Raw genomic sequence first — 17,065 nt, 5'->3', positions numbered from 1 at the left:
AAAAAAGCCAGATGTTGTGGCGGGCACCTGTAGTCCCAGCTACTGGGAGGCTGAGGTAAAAGAATCGCCTAAGTCCAGGAGTTGGAAGTTGCTGTGACCTGTGTGATGCCACGGCAGTCTACCAAGGGCGATAAAATGAGACTCTGACTCTATTAAAAAAAAAAAAACCTATACAGTTTGATTTTTTAAAAAAATAAGGCTGTGCAGGAGTTTGAGGCTGCAGTGAGCTATGATTGTGCCAAAGCACTTCAGCCTAGGGCAATAGCATGAGACCCCATCTCTAAAATAAATAATAAATAAGTAAAAATGAGGCTGAAAGCATAGGTTCTGGAATCAAAACTTGGAATGAAGCCTTCATTAGCTGAGTGACTTCTGGCAAATTACTAAACCTTTCTGAGAATCATTTCTAAAACGAGAATGGTAGTATTTGCCTCATAGGGTTGCAGTGGTTAAGTAAATGACTTAGCATGGTACCTGGCAAATAGTCAGTGTTTAACGAATGTCGTTTTTGTTACTGGACATGACAATTTAAAAATCTTCAAAATTTAGCCAGGCATGGTGGTTCATGCCTGTAATCCTAACACTTTGGGAGGCTGAGATGGGTGGATTGCTTGAGCTCAGGAGTTTGAGACCAACCTCAGCAAGAGTGAGACCCTATCTCAGAAAAATTAGCTGGGCATTGTGGCAGGCGCCTGTAGTTCTAGCCACTCGGGAGGTTGAGGCAAGAGGACTACTTGAGCCCAAGACTTGGGGGTTACTGTGAGCTATGATGCCAGAGCACTCTACCCAGGGAGACTAGAGGGAAACTCTGTCTCAAAATAAATAAAGCAAAATAAACATTTTCAAAATTGGCCAGGTGTCATGCCATAGGTCACTCCTATAATCCCCACAGCCCTTTGAGAGGCCAAAGTGGGAGGACTGCTTAAGGCCAGGAGTTCAAAGTTCAAGACCAGCCTGGGAAATATAGCAAGACCCTACCACTATAAAACATGTTTTTTTTTTAGACAGCCTCAAGCTGTCACCCTGGGCAGAGTGCTGTGGCATCATAGCTCGCAGCAACCTCCAACTCCTGGGCTCAAGTGAGTCTCCTGCTTCTGCCTCCCAAGTAGCTGGGACTACAGGTGCTGCTACAATGCCCGGCTATTTTTTAGTTGCAGCCGTCATTGTTGTTTGGCGGGTCCAGGCTGGATTCGAACCCGCCAGCTCTGGTGTATGTGGCTGGCACCTTAGCCGCTTGAGCCACAGGCGCAGAGCCTACAAAACATGTTTTAACAAATTAGTCATGGTGGCCAGTGCCTGTCGTCCCAGCTATTCATAAGGCTGAGACAGGAGGATCCCTTGAGCCCAGGAGTTTGAGGTTGCAGTAAGCTATCATCAGGCCATGGCACTCCAGTCTGAGCAACAGAGTGAGATCCCATCTCTAAAAATTAATTAGAATAAAATTTTTACTGGGCATGGTGGCTCATGCCTGTAATCCCAGCACTCTGGGAGGCTGAGGTGGGTGGATGGTTGAGTCAGGAGTTCAAGATCAGCCTGAGCAAGAGCAAGACCCTGTCTCTACTAAAAATAGGAAAACTGAGGCAAGAGGATCACTTGAGCCCCAAAGGTTGAGGTTTCTATGAGCTATGGCGACACCATGGTACTCTATCCAGGGAGACTGAGTGAGACTCTGTCTCAAAAATAAATACACAGCTCAGCACCTGTAACTCAAGCGGCTAGGGCACCAACCACATGTACCGGAGCTGTCAGGTTCTAATCCAACCTGGGCCTGCCAGACAACAACGACAACTACAATCAAAAAATAGCTGGGCTTTGTGGTGGGTACATGTAGTCCCAGCTACTTGGGAGGCTGAAGCAAGAGAATCACTTAAGCCCAAGAGTTTGAGGTTGCTGTGAGCTGTGATGTCACGGGATTCTACCCAGGGTAACAGCTTGAGACTCTGTCTCAAAATAAATAAATAAATAAATAAATAGGCTTGGCAACAGCCATGTACACTGAGGCAGACAAGTTTGAATCCGGCCCAGGCCTGCTAAACAACAATAACAACCACACACACAAAAAATATAGCCAGGTGTTGTGGTGGGTGCCTGTAGTTCCAGCTACTTGGGAGGCTGAGGCAAGAGAATCACTTAAGCCCAAGAGTTTAAGGTTGCTGTGAGCTGTGATGCCACAGCACTCTACTGAGGGCAACATAGTGAGAATCTATCGCAAAACAAAACAAAAATAAATAAATAAATAAATAATAAAATAAAAATTTTAAAAAATCTGTGGGAGAACTGCTGCAATGGAGGGAGCCCAGACGCTTTGGCAGCACCAAGGAGGCCCAACACTGCCAGGCAGGGGATGAGAACGGTACCAAATAACCTTAGGACACCTTCCAGAGCAGCTTTCCAAGTACCTATGATCACAGGCCTCCTGGCTGTCAGCCCCTCCAATCTGGACAATGACTGGCTATGTGCTTGATCACTAGGCAGTGGATAACTCTTCACCTCCTGAAATGGCTCAGTGACCAATAACCTGGTTGCTGTCATCAGCTATCAGCTATGCTGCTGTCATCAGCTATGTCCCTACTCCTCCCACCCCCACTCAATCCCATTGTGCCTGCTTTGCTGAACAGCCGTGGTGACACCAAAGTCCACAGCCTCCTCAGCTTGGCCTTTGGAGCTAGTCTGAATCTAGACCTGGAAGCCTCAGCACTCTCTCCTCTTCCAAAGGTACAATCCATGTCCTTTGTCTCTGAGCAAACATTGCCCACCTTTGCTTAAGCTGTTCCCCCTGCCTGGCATGTTCTCCAATCTGAACCTCCTGGCAGAGCTTAACCCCAGCTCTACCTCTTCCACCCAGATCCCCCTCTGAACTCAGAGAGCATCTACTATATGTCCGACTGCTTCCCTGTTTCCCATGCTAAAGTCTGTAATCCCCACCACAGCTTGTTAGGAAGATATTATTGCCCTGATTCTGCTCAAGACAAGAATAAGCAAAGTTCACTCAGCCTAGAGGGCCTGAGCCAGGACTTAGACCCTGGTTTGCCTGTTTCCAAACTCCAACCTTCTCCCCACAAGCCTTTCTCTCAGGAAGTGGGTCCTGCTGCTCCTATCAGCCTCTCTGCCTGCAGGAGACCTACCAGCCCCTGGGTTACAGAAGTTATGACATACGACATATCCAGCTCCGCCTTGCATGGAACAAGGTGACTGTGGCTTCCCAGGCTGGCCCCATGTCACTTTATCCAAGTAAATTAGGACAATTGGTTTTGGTGTTTCTAATCAGGGGCGCAGTTGGTATTTGAGGTGAGTTGGTTCTTCACTGGGGAGAGCTATCTGGTGTCTTGAAGGATGTTTATCACCCCTGGGCTCCAAATGCCAGGATACCCTCAGTTACTGAGAAAACACAAACCATGGCACCTCTAGATGAGGAGGGGCTGGAAATGACATAACAGGCCCAAGAAAGACTGGTCCATTACACAAACAACCACAGAAGATCAAAGCTTGGACTTGGGCTCGGCACCTGTGGCTCAAGCGGCTAAGGCGCCAGCACATACACCTAAGGTGGTGGGTTCGAATCCCCAGCCCGGGCCCGCCAAACAACAATGATGGCTGCAACCAAAAAATGGCCGGGCGTTGTGGCGGGCGCCTGTGGTCCCAGCTACTTGGGAGGCGGAGGCAAGAGACTCGCTTGAGCCCAGGAGTTGGAGGTTGCTGTGAGCGTGATGCCATGGCACTCTACCCAGGGGGATAGCTTGAGGCTCCGTCTCAAAAAAAAAAAAAAAAAAAAAAAAGCTTGGGCTTGAATAGCATGGTCCTAGCTCCACCACAAACTAACTATAGGTCTGTGAATACACCATACCACAGCCTCTCGGAGGCTTAGCTTCCTCATCTGTGCAAAGGGGATAATAGTAGCCCATGGAAAGTACACTGTGAGTCCTGGCCCACAGTAATCCGTCATTGATAATGTGCTACTCACCTTGACAACTGTAAGGTTTCCCATAAAAATTAACCAAGAAAGACAAAAAAGTCTCTTGTCAGATAATAAATCCGGATTTTTTTTTTTTAACTAAAAAAACCTAGAGTCCAAAGTATAAGACAAATGTTCGGTGAAAACTTGTTGTTGAGGTAAGGGTTTACCCTGAGGGACCGAGGGCCCGTCCCTCTTGGCTTCGGAATTGGCAGAGGAAAGAGAAACGACTTCCAGAGCCCACACTGAGACGAATGGTAGGTATCCCACCCGTTACTGCTCTGGCACAGGATCCAGATCTAAAACCAAGATCTCATACCCATAGGGAGTTTCATGCAAGAAAAAACCACATCAGACAGGTAGGTAGGTAGATAGCTTGGTGTGAACCCTAGAGGGGGTGACGCTGAGGCGGAGTGTTCCTAGGGGGTGATGTTTCCCCTAGCGCTGGGGAAATGACTTACCCAAAGTCAGTCTCAGCACAGCACAGGAGGCAGTTGGGAGTCCAAAGCTCACCAGTGTTCAGGGAACTGGCAGTGCCATCCAGAACTGGGATGTGGACCCAGTTAACAGTGACTTCCTCATAACTATTAATTTTCATGTGTCTCTTTGTCGCCCCCACCTGGATGATAAAATCTGAGCCCTTCTCTCCCAGGCTTTGGAGAGTTAGATGTGGAGTTGGGCTTGGCACCTGTGGCTCAAGTGGCTAAGTCACCAGCCACGTACACCTGAGGTTGCGGGTTCAAATCCAGCCTGGGCCCGCCAAACAATGACGGCTGCAACCAAAAAATAGCCAGCTGGGTGCCTGTAGTCCCAGCTACTTGGAAGGCGGAGGCAGGAGAATCGCTTGAGCCCAGGAGTTGGAGGTTGCTATGAGCTGTGATACCACAGCACTCTACCCAGGGCGATGGCTTGAGGCTGTCTGGGAGTGGGGGGAGAAGTCAGCACCTAATGGAGGATAGAAGAATCCCACAGACCAGACGGAAAGCTTCTAACCTGCATTTTCTTCAATTATTCCAGTTACTCCCAACTCCTGAGTGGACTGACTCCGAAGCAGAGTCTGGAGAAGGGATCCATCTCTGCTCGAGTCTTTAGCCCCATCATTTCTCCTTCCAGACATTCCTTTAATCAGCCACAGATTAAGTCACTTCCTTGGAGAAGCTCTTCCTGATTCCATTCAGTCTAAGCTAAGTGCCCCCTTCTTTGTGGTCCCAAGGTCCTGGGCTTCTGCTTCCAACACAGAAGCACTGGACTGTAAGGACAGGAACTGTGTACTCTTGCAGATCCTCACCAGACCCTCAGCCTCTGACAGCTCGCCCAGCACACAGTAGGTCCCCAAAGATTAGAGCTGGTGACCCTGGGAAGCCAAAGGAGATCAAGGAGCTCAACCTGTCCCAGGGAGCAGGGGAGTGAGGCCTCATGGGAACCTTCTTTGTGTGACTTTCTTAACCTCTCTGTGCCTCATTTATTCATTTGTAAAATGGGGCTAATCTGCAAATAAAGTATGCAAACACACGGGAGAACTCAGTGTCCACTACTGTAGTTGTGGTAGTTTGCTTTCCAGATTGGGTGTCAAGGTCGGAAAGAGAGGAGTGAGCCTTGGACTCTATCCTGGGTTCTGACCTTCAATGTTTGCTTCTTTTCACTCTGCCTTCAGGTTGTCTCTTCCATCTATTCCACATGTTCAGTCAATAAACAGTTACTGGATGCCTGTTGTGTGCTAGACTCCAGGCTGGGTTGTATGACTGACAACAACAACAACAAAAATCTTCTCAATGGGGAGTAGGATAAGCTAGATGGTAGGCATTAGTGTAAAATCCTCTAGAGCTCAAATTCCAGCGTATCCACCTCCTGGCTACGATACTGCTAAGTTGCCTATCTCTCTGAGGTTTTTCTTTTATCAAGGAAAAAATAAGACCACATAGCAGGAGAGCTGAAATCAGGCATTGGCTCAAGACAAGACATGTCAAAAAGAAGACACAACCTGGGCGGTGCCTATGGCTCAGTGGGTAGGACACCGGCCCCATTTACTGAGGGTGGTGGGTTCAAGCCCGGCTCGGCCAAATAGCCAGGCGGCGTGGCAGGCACCTGTAGTCCCAGCTACTTGGGAGGCTGAGGCAAGAGAATTGCCTAAGCCCAAGAACTGGAGGTTGCTGTGATCTGTGATGCCACTATGGAGGGCTATAAAGTGAAACTCTGTCTCTAAAAAAAAGAAAGGGAAGCTGTGCTTCTTCTAAAAAAAAAAAAAAAGACACAATCTTATTTTTATTTATTGTTTTGAGAGTTAGGGTCTGGCCCTGTCAACCAGACTGAAGTGCAGTGTGATCGTAGCTCACTGCAGCCTGCAACTCCTGGGCTCAAGGGATACTCCAGTCTCAACTTCCCCAGTAGCTGGGACTACAGGCGCCTGCCACCACGCCCGGCTAATTTTCACATTTTTGTTTTTGTAGAGCCAGTATCTCCGTTTCCTAGGTTGGCGTCAAGTAACCCAAAGCCTCCCAAAGTGCTGGGATTATATTTGTAAGCTACAGTGCCTGGCCCTATTTTTAATAACCAACTTCTGCACATGGTAGTAAATTCTTCTCCTCTTGTCCCAGTACCCAGGACCCTACTTCCCCTATCCGAGGCAACCACAGGTAACTTGTGCATCTTATCAGACAGCTGAGGCGCACAGCCACAGACACCCACACCCTCGTGCGTCCTTTCACAAAAATGCCCTGACCAATGCTTATTTTTCTTCCATTTTTTTTAACCGAAGGTATCTTGGAAATTGTGCATATTGAACATTTATCGTTTTAACGTCTGCAAGGTATTACTTTTACCATGGCTACCGTCACTATCATCAATCTGGGAACTGCGGGGACCTGGGAGGAACCACGCAGTTGTAGAACTGGAGTCCAGGGAACCGGCTCCGACCTCCACTCTGCTCAGAATTCCCTGTTGCCTCGGGCTTCATCTTCTCCCTGGTACGCTCGCGAGATGACAAGGGTACAGAGGGGACAAGCCCCAGTGTCCCAACACGGACCAGCTAGTAGTGCACGCAGGTGACTTTCACCGGCGGCTCGATCACTCGGCACAGCCACTCCGTTATAACAAGCAGCACCAAACGCATTGAGTACTCTGGCACAACCAAGCTCGGAACCGTTAGCTGGTCCTCCCAGCCTCAGCACCCGATTTCGTGTCAGCCTCGTTCAAGCACCAACTACTCACCTCCACCTCAGCAGCTTCCCGCCTTGTCCCTAAGCACTCTCTGAAGGTTGCAGTTATCCCTGTCCCTTTAAGGGGGCCAACCCCGAGCACCCCTACTTCCGCCCCGAAGCAACATGGCGCTGGCGTGGAGGCGAGAACAGGGCGAAGGCAAGAGAAAGCTCCCCTCATAAAGATGGCGACGTCCTGACCACCGCGGTCGCGCCCGGTGGTGACGTCACTTCCGGGGCGGAGGAGGCTGAGTGGTGCAGTGAGGGACAAACAAAAGGAGGCGCCGGAGGAGCGCTGCGGCCGGCGGCGGGACGGAGTGGCCGGGGTCTGGCGCTGCCCGCTGGGCGGCCGGGCGCGGCAAGCCCAGGTGAGTGGGTGGGGTGGTGAAAGGGATGGCGCTGTCACCTTTCAGAAACCTACTTGCACACACCCCCAGTCAGCTGCCGGGTCCTAGGCGCTCCGGTCAGCTGGGGCTCTGCTGGCCAGAGCTGACCCCGTGGGGGCCTTTCGTGGCTTCTCTGTTCGGCTTGCCTTCGAGCTCCCTCATTGCCCGGGTCTCCGGGACCCCACCCTCTCCCGGTGCCGCGGCACGCGAGCCCCCTCCCAGGCACCCCCGAGTTTCCGCCTCGGCTCCCCCATGTCCCCTTGTCATTCCCTGGGTCCCCCGGATCCTCACCCCTCCACACACAGTCTCCCTTTCCTAGAGGTTCCACTTATTGGTTCTTTCCTTGCCAGTTCTTTTACGTTTTCGAAGGTTCTTCCAGCTGTCTTCTCCTGGGTTTCCGGCCCCCTCCTCTTCCCTTGGACGCCTCTCTGCTCTTGATCTGGCGGGGACAGTGCCCTGACCTGGGGACAGACTCCTTGGCTACACTCTTGGGGCCTGTCTGGGCTGGGATTTCTGAGAAGACCCATTCGGCATCTGAAACACAAGACCCTGCTCCTTTCTGTGCGTCCAGATGGGCCTGAGAGCCAGATCTAGTGGGGTCCGGGCCCAGTCCAGCTATAGGTGAGCTGGCAATCCAGGAAAGTTGGCTTTCAGGATGAAAGAGCATAGCTTGGGATCTTTGAGGAATCCCAATGATTCCACTGTTTTTGCTAACAGCTTTTTCCCCTAGTCTAGACTGGAGTGAACCAAGATGGGTCAGTTCTCAGCTGATGCAATTGTTGCCTTTTTTGGGAAGGAGTGATGAGTTAGGGGTTGTCTGGCAGCCTCCTTCCTATGGGCGCTTGGCTGGAGGGGTGGGTGGCTCCTGGGTGAGCCACACTTCCACTGACTCCTCTTCCCCTGCCTTACCTCAGGAAGCCTTTTGAGGATGAGGTTATGGAGGTAGAGCACTTGGCCAGGTAAAGGGAATTTGGGCCTAAATTGTGGAGGAGGGAGGATTTGGGGGAGCAAAAGTTCCCAAGGGCCTCTTTCACCTTTTCTAGAGAAGTATTCTTTACCCCTCCAAGCTGCATTCTGCCCTCAGGAGCAGATGCACCTCTAGAAAGACTGTAGAAAGGAGAGGAGATGGGCTGATGGTGATACTCCTGTAGGGGGGCTGGGGCAGTGGGAGTTTGTTTGGAGGGCCTGGACAGTGCCACATTGGTATTGCTTCTATGAAGGTCAGGTTTCCTCTGGTTCATGAGGGGAGAAAAGGACAGTTGACTTGTTCTGGAGGGCTGGCTGCTGTGGAGATGCTGGGGATGAATACCTGGCCTCTGCCTCTTTGTCTTCCCAGTCTTAGAGCTTCTTTGGGGTGAAAATGAACACCCCTCTACTTTCTAGGGACTGTGGGATACAGAGCAGGGACCCAAGAAATGTTTGTGACCACCCCCCAGAACTTAGGAGACGTGTGTATTCTTCATCCTTTGCACACACTAGTAGGAAACAGTTGTGTGTGTAGATTTTGAGTGGCTTTTCTGAACAGTGGGGGCTCCTGAGGATTTTCCCAGTGGGTCAGAACTTGAGGAGGTGGTTGGGCTTTGGGTTGCTGTCTGGCCTGGCCTGCCCCTTTACTGCAAGAATTAGCAGGAAGGAACCAGCTTGGTTCTTGACTTCCTTTCCAGAGTGTAGAGGTGATTCCAGGTTTGGCCTCAGACCTCTCAGATTTGAGTGGGATAGATGTGGGGCTCTAGAGCCCAGTATACCATCTTTCCATCCCTCGATTCATTTATTCATTTAGCCATCCTTTAGTAAGAGCTTGGGCCAAGAATGATGCTAGGAAAATGTGGTCCTTGGCCTTCTGAGAGTTGCAGTCTGGGAAGAGAGGTAGACAGGAAAACACATAAGTTCTGATATACTTTGGCCCAGAGGAAGGAGGAATTGGCTCTGGGTGAATACATGTAGGGGATGGTCAGCTTATGTTTCCTGGAAGAGGACAGACTAGAACAATCAGCGATAGGGAGTCCAGAGGCCCAAGTTATGGTCCTCGCTCTGCTATGATCAAGTGACTGGACTACCTAGCCTCAGTGGGTGCCCCATCCTCAAGGAGGGTGGGGCAAGAGTAGAGGTTGGTTTAGATGGCCTCTGTACCTGTACAGCTGTGAGTGATTTACTGTCCAGTTGTCACCACCCCTGGGCAATTCACCTTTCTCCCTGTGAGAGTGGAGACCACTTTCTGCTTCCTTCTTCCCAGCATGGTGCCTGGACCTGAGATGGTCTAACAAATACTCATCAGCATAAGTGATTGAAAGGCTCCACAGTTCCTCCTAGATCCCTTCCGGTCTCTCTGTCTGCCCTCCTTCCTGGCTAACTACTATGAGTCTTTTGCCTCTCTCCAGAGGTTGTGCCATACTCCCAGTTCCTGGTTGGTTTGGGTGCTCCTTGCTGCCCCTGTTGTAGGTGATCACTCTCACTCTCCACCCCTCCAGCTTTTTCAACCTTGTGAACAGTTCTGAGCAAGGTGCTTGGCTGTAGGTTCTGATATACTTTGGCTGGTGTTACAACAGAAATATTATTGGGTGTTTACTGAGTGGTAGAGGTGCTGGGTGGGTTCTGTGTTTTGGTTGGAGTCTGAGCAGAGGCTGAGTCCTTGCCCACCCCACTCACCCCACCATAGCTCATCTTTTGCCACTTCCTATCTTCAGCTCTGGACCTAGCCATGCTGAACCACTTGGCATTCTCTAGATGACACAACCTCTCCCCTACAGGCAAATATGTGCTCATCTCCCTGCCTAGAATGCTCTTTTTCCAACTCCTGCTCTTCCTCAGGAGCCAACTCAGGCAGCTCCTCCAGGAAGCCTTCCTTGACCATGCCAGTCTGGATCTAATACTCCTCCTGGATTCCCCCCAGCAGAGCCCTGGGCTCTTAAGATTGTAACTGCTTACTTGCCATCTCCTCAGTAGACCAAGTTCTGTGAGGGAGGGACTCTATCTGAATCTCTCTTGTCACCCCAGAGCCCAGACCAGGGCCTGGCACCAAACAGGTTCTCAAAGAACATTGGCAGTACAGCAGGTAACTCTGATGGCCACACACTCGCCTGCTGACAGCAGCTCTCACTTCCTTGTAGGGAGGCAGCGTCCATGGAGCGAAAGGAATGCCAGGACCCTGCCCAGACAGACGTGGGCCGGCCTCAGCACCGACAGCCAACGCACAGATAGCAGAGCCGTCCTGGGGTAAGGACTGGGCCCCTCTACCTCCAGGCCAGCTGCAGCTCTGGTCAGGTGCCTTCCCCAGCCTGGGGAGCAAAGGGCAGCACCTCCGTCTCCACAATCCTTTGCCCTTCTCACTGTAGGTCCAGGGGGTCCAGGGCAGAAGTGTCAGACAACAGAATCATTCTTTTCCTTCTCCTGTGTTACTGGCCAGCTGAGTAATGTCTGCTTGTTGTACTCTTTGAATGCCAATGTTGTTTCATTGCAAACTTCTGTTTTTTCTCCCTTGCTCCAGATCTTATCAGTCTGGGTTGCTAATGTTGCCTTGTGACTACATTTCTCAAAGAAATTTCTGTGGAACACCAGTTTCTTTTTGGTCACAATGGTTAGATAATTCTGGGAAATAGCTACTTCTTGCTGTTCTTGCTGCAGGACTTCTCAGGAGTCTTAAATGTATTGAGGTGAGCATGGTAAGTTGCTGAGAGGGAGCTGGCAGGTCATACTTCCCCACACTTGTTTGATCACGTAGACATCTTTGGGGACTGGAGTTCCTTGGCCTATCCTTTGGAGAACAGTTCCCAGAGGCATAAGAGTATACTGATTAGGACCAGAGCTCTGAAGTTAGCCCTAGGTTTGACCCTTGGCAAAGCCCTAGCTTTGACCCTAGGTTTGACCCATGCTTGCTGAGTGACTGTGGGCCAGTCATTATACCTCTCAGAGCCTCCTATCCTCATCTTTTAATAGGAGATAATATTAACACCTTCTCCCTTTAGAGCATTTTGAAAAGTAAATATATTGATGTACGGAAGGAATTTGGCAGAGTACACATCCCAGAAAGTGGCCCCTAATCACAGCTAATGTGTACAGGCTGCAATATAATTTTCAAAACATGTCTGCATCCTTGCTCTCATTGATCATTTGAGGAAGTTTGGACGATGGGCATTATCCCCCATAGGGACACTGAGGCTCAGAGTGAGGAAGCAACTTGCCCAAACTCATCTAGAAGGAAAGCAGGGACTTAGGGCTTGAACCCAGATCCTGAAATCCTTTGTTCTCAGCCTTGAGGTTTCCCTGCCTCTACCTCCCCCATTCAGTTTTTTGTGAAGGAAGGCCTGAGCCTCCCCACCTGGACTTGAAAAGAAATAATTAACTTATTATTATGTGGGTAATTACTAACATAATTGCATATTCATTTTATGTTTTTTGCACTGCTTCTGTTTTTTTTTTTTTCAAAAACTGTTATTGAGGCTTGGCACCTGTAGCACAGTGGTTACGGTGCCAGCCAGCCACATACACCTAGGGTGGTGGGTTCAAACCCAGCCCAGGCCAGCTAAACAATAACAACTGCAACAAAAAAATAGTTGAGCATTTTGGCAGGTGCCTATAGTCCCAGTTAGTTGGGAGGCTGAGGCAAGAGAATCTCTTAAGCCCAAGAGTTTGAGGTTGCTGGTTGCTGTGAGCTGTGAGGCCACGGCATTCTACCAAGGGCGACATAGTGAGACTGACTGTCTGGAAAAACAGACAAACAGAAAGAACTGTTCTTGAATTGCTTCTGTTTTTAATGTCGTATAGAAAATGAACGTGTCCTCTAGTCCCCATTTGCAGAGACATGAATAGGGACAGGTACATTTTTCCACATCTATTACTACTGTTGCTTATTTTTATAAAAATCAGGTCATGTTTGAGTTGCTGATTCACTGCTTGCTTTTGTTTCATTTAATGGTGTCCCCTGGACCTTTTCCCAGGTAGGAGGCAGATAGGTCTGTGTGTGGTCGGGGCAGAACTGTCCACCTCATGTCCTCCTCTCCCTCCACCATGCTGGGAGTCTTGAGCTGTCTGGGCCTTGACAGCAGCTGAGGGCGGTGGGAAATGCCTAGTGTGTGATTTTGTCGACTCTCCTGTTTATTGGGACAAGGTCAGCCAACCCTGGCCCTGCCCTGTAGGAGTTTCCTGTTGGTTCTAAGGAACTTTGTCTCCTGGAGAGCAGAGGCCTGAGCTGAAGTCTGTTGTGCTGGGCAGCGATGAGCAGAACACAGCAGGTCCTGCTTATCTAAGATCAGAATTCTTCCTCCTTTCCAGGGATAGCTGGGACAGCCTGAGTTCTGCCCTCCAGGTTTTGGCTGCTGCTATTTGCCTGAGGGGGGGCCTAGTTTTGGGCTTGGGGGTTGAGTCGAATCAAAGTCTGAGTCATTGTGTTTGAGCCTGGCTCTTCCTGAGCCAGGCCCTGACTCAGTTTACCTTAGCAACACCCAGAGGAGGCTTTCGTCTTGGTTGTTTGAGATGCTGCTTTCAGGTTTTAGCTCTGAGGGTGGGCAGCTGAGGAGAACATGGGGACCCACCCTGCCACCTGGGTCAAAAGGTGCATAGATGACCTCAGGATGGGTTTTGGCAAAGAAAGATTTTAGGTCTGGCAGCCTTGTTTTGTGGAGCCAGGAGAGGGTTGTTTGGCAGGTTTGAGCTGGGAATGAGATCTTTGCTGGAATTCCTGATGTCTCTCCTCACCTGGTGTTTTTCTCAGGCTCACTGTCTTAGCCCTCTCCCTCTTGCGTGTTTCCTCTTCCCATTCTTCCCCAGGAGTCTCTTCCTGCTCACAAGAGATGCTTCTGGCAAAGAGCTCCTGGAATAGGCAGCTATGTAGGTGACACTCAGCATCTTCGACTTCTTCCCAGCAGCAGTGCCTTCACTTCGTGGGTCATCCTCTGCACTGTGTTCTGAGTGCCAGGTGGCAAGCTGGTCGCTGCGAGCATGTGCTTATCTTAGCCTCGACCTCTGCCTTGCATGTGAGGTTGCCTCACCATTTCACAGTCAAGGAGGCCAAAGCCCAGTGTGACAAGCCCTCTTGCCCAAAATTGTAGAGCTTACAGGTGGCAAAGCCAGGACTTAAACCCAGGTCTGTTGGCTTGGCAGTCTGTGCTCTTTCTACTCTCCTCTCCATTGCTGCTTTTTCTGTAGGTTCTCAGGCTTGAGGGGTGCTTCAGAGCACCTGGGAGCTTGTTTAAAATGCTCTACACCCTGGACCCACCACCACAGACCCACAGAGTCTGTCCAGGGGAGCTGGGCCCAGGAGTCTGTACTGTGGGGAAGCTCCCTTGGCAGTTGGGAGGCTGGCAGGCTACAGACCATGCTGAGAAACACTGACCAGAGGCTCCGGTGCCCACCTCTGGAGAATGAGTCCATCTGCTACCAGAACTGACGCCCTTGGGGTACCAGCAGGGCTTGAGCTCCCCTCCAGGACTGGGGCTGAACCATTGTTTTTTAGTGACTTTACTGTGGGGGAGAGGTGGGGGGAAGTGGGGGACTAAATCTTCCTTCTTCAAGGACATGTAACAGGGCTGAGGTTTCTAGAAAGACTTTTACTCCCAGCCACAAATGTTCCCAGCTGTCTTTCCTTGATGCATCTCTACTGCACCTCGAGCCTCACAGCAAGTTCTTCTACATGTAAATGTCTCTTGAGGGCTTAAAACCTCAAAATTAAATTGTCTGCTGCAATATAGCCTCATGCCTAGAGCTTCATTCCACTGGAGTAAAAGTGGCTGTAAAATTCCATGGCTTTCACCCGCTACCTGGACACCCTTAGAAGTGCGGCTGCCAAACCTGCACCCTCAGACAGGCAGCGGAACGAATGCACTGGCCAGCAGCAGGGCGGGCTGCACGGGAACCCTGCCCCTGTGGGGGCACCTTGTACCTCACAGCTGGCTCCTTGGGTTGGCAGCCCCCAGGTATCTGGCTCACTCTCAGCCAGACCCTCACTCTTTCCCCTCATCTAGCTGGACCTGGCCAGTGCCTGGCATCTCAGCAGAAACCTCCACAGCCTCTCTAGGGTGCTTGTGGGCACTTTTCAGAACCTGTCCAGGAGGGCAGTGCTGGTGTTCATACCAGGTTAGTGCCTGTCTCCCAGGTCTCTCTGCCTCAGGGGTGCAGGCCCAGAGCTGGGCTCCCCTCCAAAGTTTCCTTAAAGCAGAACCTAGGAGACCAGAGGCATCTGGGTATGGCCTGGTGAGCTGCCCTGCGGAGCCTTTGTTTCTGTGTGCCTTTCAGGAAAAGGGGTCTTGTCCCAGGAAGCATCTCCAAGGCCCTAGACACCCACGCAAGCCCAGGAAACTGTTTGCCCTTGAGGCAGGTTGGCATAGTGGAACATCAGAATTGGGGTGGAACTTCCTAGCTGTGTGGCCTTAGGCAGGTTGCTTAACTTCTCTAATAGAATGTACTGTAATAGAAACAGTAGCTAGCATTATAGAGTCTTACCTATGTGGTAGACACTGGTCCAGGCTTTATGTGGACTACCTCACTCAGTACTAACCATAACCCTATGAGGAATTGACTTGTCAGCCCATTGTACAGATGGTGAGAGACTTTCCCAAGGTCACATATCACACTGGTGATACAGGGATCCTATTCCTGGCTTGCACGGGGACTGGGATCTGAGGCCTGGATGTGCTGGGGTTTAGTCAGTGGCTGGCCACTCCAGCACCAGCCTGGCGGGGCGAGAGCTGCCCTCAGCCTGAGCCTCCAGCTGACCTGCTACCTCTGTGTGCTTGGCTTAGGGAGCTGGTGAGGGAAGCTCCAGGTAGGTGTCCCTGGCCTGTCACCCTTTACTCTGGAAGGCAGGCCATGCCTTTACCAGCTGGCATGAGGATGAACCTGTTGAAGCCTAAGTGAGAGCACTTTGCAACTCACCATTGTCCCCTCCTCCTCCAGCCTGGCCGTCTCCCCTCTTCCTTTCCCCAGGAAGTAAGGGCGTGCCCTTCTACACAGGGTGAGTCCCAAGCCAGGCAGCACCCCCAGCCCACAGCCTCTGACTCACCCCAGCTGGGTGTGGGGCCTGGAGGCCAGTGCCCCACTCTGGGGAGGGTGGGGGCTGTGTGTGCCATATGAGGGGTGAGGCCTTTTCTCCCCCTCCTGGCTCTGGGAGGGGAGGAAGCCCAAGGCTGAGCAGATTCACAGGCCCGGAGCCCTCCTGGGACAGGACCTCTTGAGAACGGCCCTTCCCCCGTCCCTGGGATAGTGTTGGAGGGACAGCCTTCCCATCTGTGGTACACAGGGGCGCCAGCCTCCCGCCACCCCTCCTGCCTGGGAAGTCTTCCCGTTTTGGCCCTGTTTGTGCTATAACAAAAGGCTCTCTGTGCCCTGTTTACCCACAGCGTGCCTGCCCACCGCCGCCCAGGTGAGGGAGCCATGCCAAATCTCTGCAGCCTGGAGTGGGGTCTGGGGCATGCCTGGGTGTTCTCAGCATGTCATTTCTTTGACTCTCTTCCCCGTCTATAAGAAGCCCCATGAGGACATTGACACTGTGGACTGGGGTTGCACAAAAGGAGAACAGATAGTGAACTCCACCCTCAGTCCTTTCCTGGGGTCCCACGCCTGGAAGGGTCACTAGGAGTTTGAGGATCTGTGAGGAGGTCCTGGGAGCCTCTGGGTGATCTGGCCCCTGCTCAGAGACACTTGAGGTGCAGTTCACACTTAGAGAGGGGCTGTGTGTGCCAGGTGAAGGGTGAGACCTCTCTTCTCCACCAAACTCCAGGAGGGTCTTCTGCAGTGGCAGGTGACATTGGGAATGACAGCCTTACACTGTGCAGGTGCTGTATTGGTACATAATATCTTATCTTATTTTTAATTCTCACAGTAACCCATTGTACAGCTATAGCACTTCCATCTTGCAGTTGAGGAAACAGGGTCTTTGAGGCCCCAAAAGGAAGTGATAGAGTTGGCATTTGAGTTGCCCAACTCTGGGGTCTGGGCTCTTCCCCACTCTGTGCTCCCATGAAGTGGGGACCATGCCCCACTGAGTGTGCTTCAGGGTGGAGCAGGAGGACAGCAGTGACTCCTTGTAATTCTCCTGTAATCCTGAAAAACCACATGGTGAGGAAGGCCTTTTGAGTTCTTTTCCAAGTGTCTTTTCTACTTAGAAAAATATATCATACTTAAATAATAGAAAAATGTAGATAACCTGCTGCAGTCTTACCCAGCCTTAGACTTAACTACATATAGTTCTATGTATAGGTTTCTAGATTTTTGTATGTGTACTGTAATAAGTTTGTTACTGATATGATTTTTTAAAACAAGAATGAGATCATGGCTCAGTGCCCATAGCTCAGTGCCCATAGGGCGCCGGCCACATACACTGAAGCTGGTGGATTTGAGCCCAACCTGGGCCTGCCAAACAACAGTGACAACTGCAACAAAAAAATAGTGGGGCGTTGTGGCAGGTGCCTGTAGTTCCAGCTACTTGGGAGACTGAGGCAAGAGAATCGCGTAAGCCCAAGAGTTTGAGGTTGCTGTGAGCTGTGACGCCACAGCACTCTACCCAAGGCGATATAGTGAGACTCTGTCTCAAAAAAAAAAAA

The 17,065-nt window shown here is 50.9% G+C and overlaps 2 protein-coding genes across 7 annotated transcripts in view; one reads left to right on the top strand and one right to left on the bottom strand.

Moving 5' to 3' along the window:
* The window catches only part of KYAT1 (kynurenine aminotransferase 1), a 53,727-nt gene extending 46,514 nt beyond the window's left edge, over positions 1-7,213 (bottom strand). The window contains exon 1 of one of the 4 annotated variants that reach the window (XM_012808259.2): positions 7,160-7,213. Coding sequence is in view for 1 of the 4 variants with exons in the window: in XM_003794917.3 (XP_003794965.2) it covers positions 4,414-4,550 (137 nt within the window). In the remaining 3 variants the exon portion in view is untranslated. Of the gene's footprint in view, positions 1-4,413; positions 4,642-7,159 lie in introns of those variants that run through there. The other 3 variants (XM_012808260.2, XM_003794917.3, XM_012808261.2) reach the window with 3 other exon arrangements.
* Positions 7,214-7,375: 162 nt separating this feature from the next.
* Positions 7,376-17,065, top strand: part of LRRC8A (leucine rich repeat containing 8 VRAC subunit A) — a 40,861-nt gene continuing 31,171 nt past the window's right edge. For 2 of the 3 annotated variants that reach the window (XR_002774610.1, XM_003794914.1), the window contains exons 1-2: positions 7,376-7,514; positions 10,640-10,745. The gene's annotated coding sequence lies outside the window, so the exon portion shown is untranslated. The remainder of the gene's footprint in view (positions 7,515-10,639; positions 10,746-17,065) is intronic. The other variant, XM_023516224.1, reaches the window with a different exon arrangement.

The sequence above is a fragment of the Otolemur garnettii genome, unplaced genomic scaffold (genome assembly GCF_000181295.1).
Source record: "Otolemur garnettii isolate 467f Iridium unplaced genomic scaffold, OtoGar3 scaffold00087, whole genome shotgun sequence".
Lineage (NCBI taxonomy): Eukaryota > Metazoa > Chordata > Mammalia > Primates > Galagidae > Otolemur > Otolemur garnettii.
The sequence above is the reverse complement of the archived record's forward strand: the minus strand, read 5'-3'. Positions and strand labels throughout refer to the sequence as shown.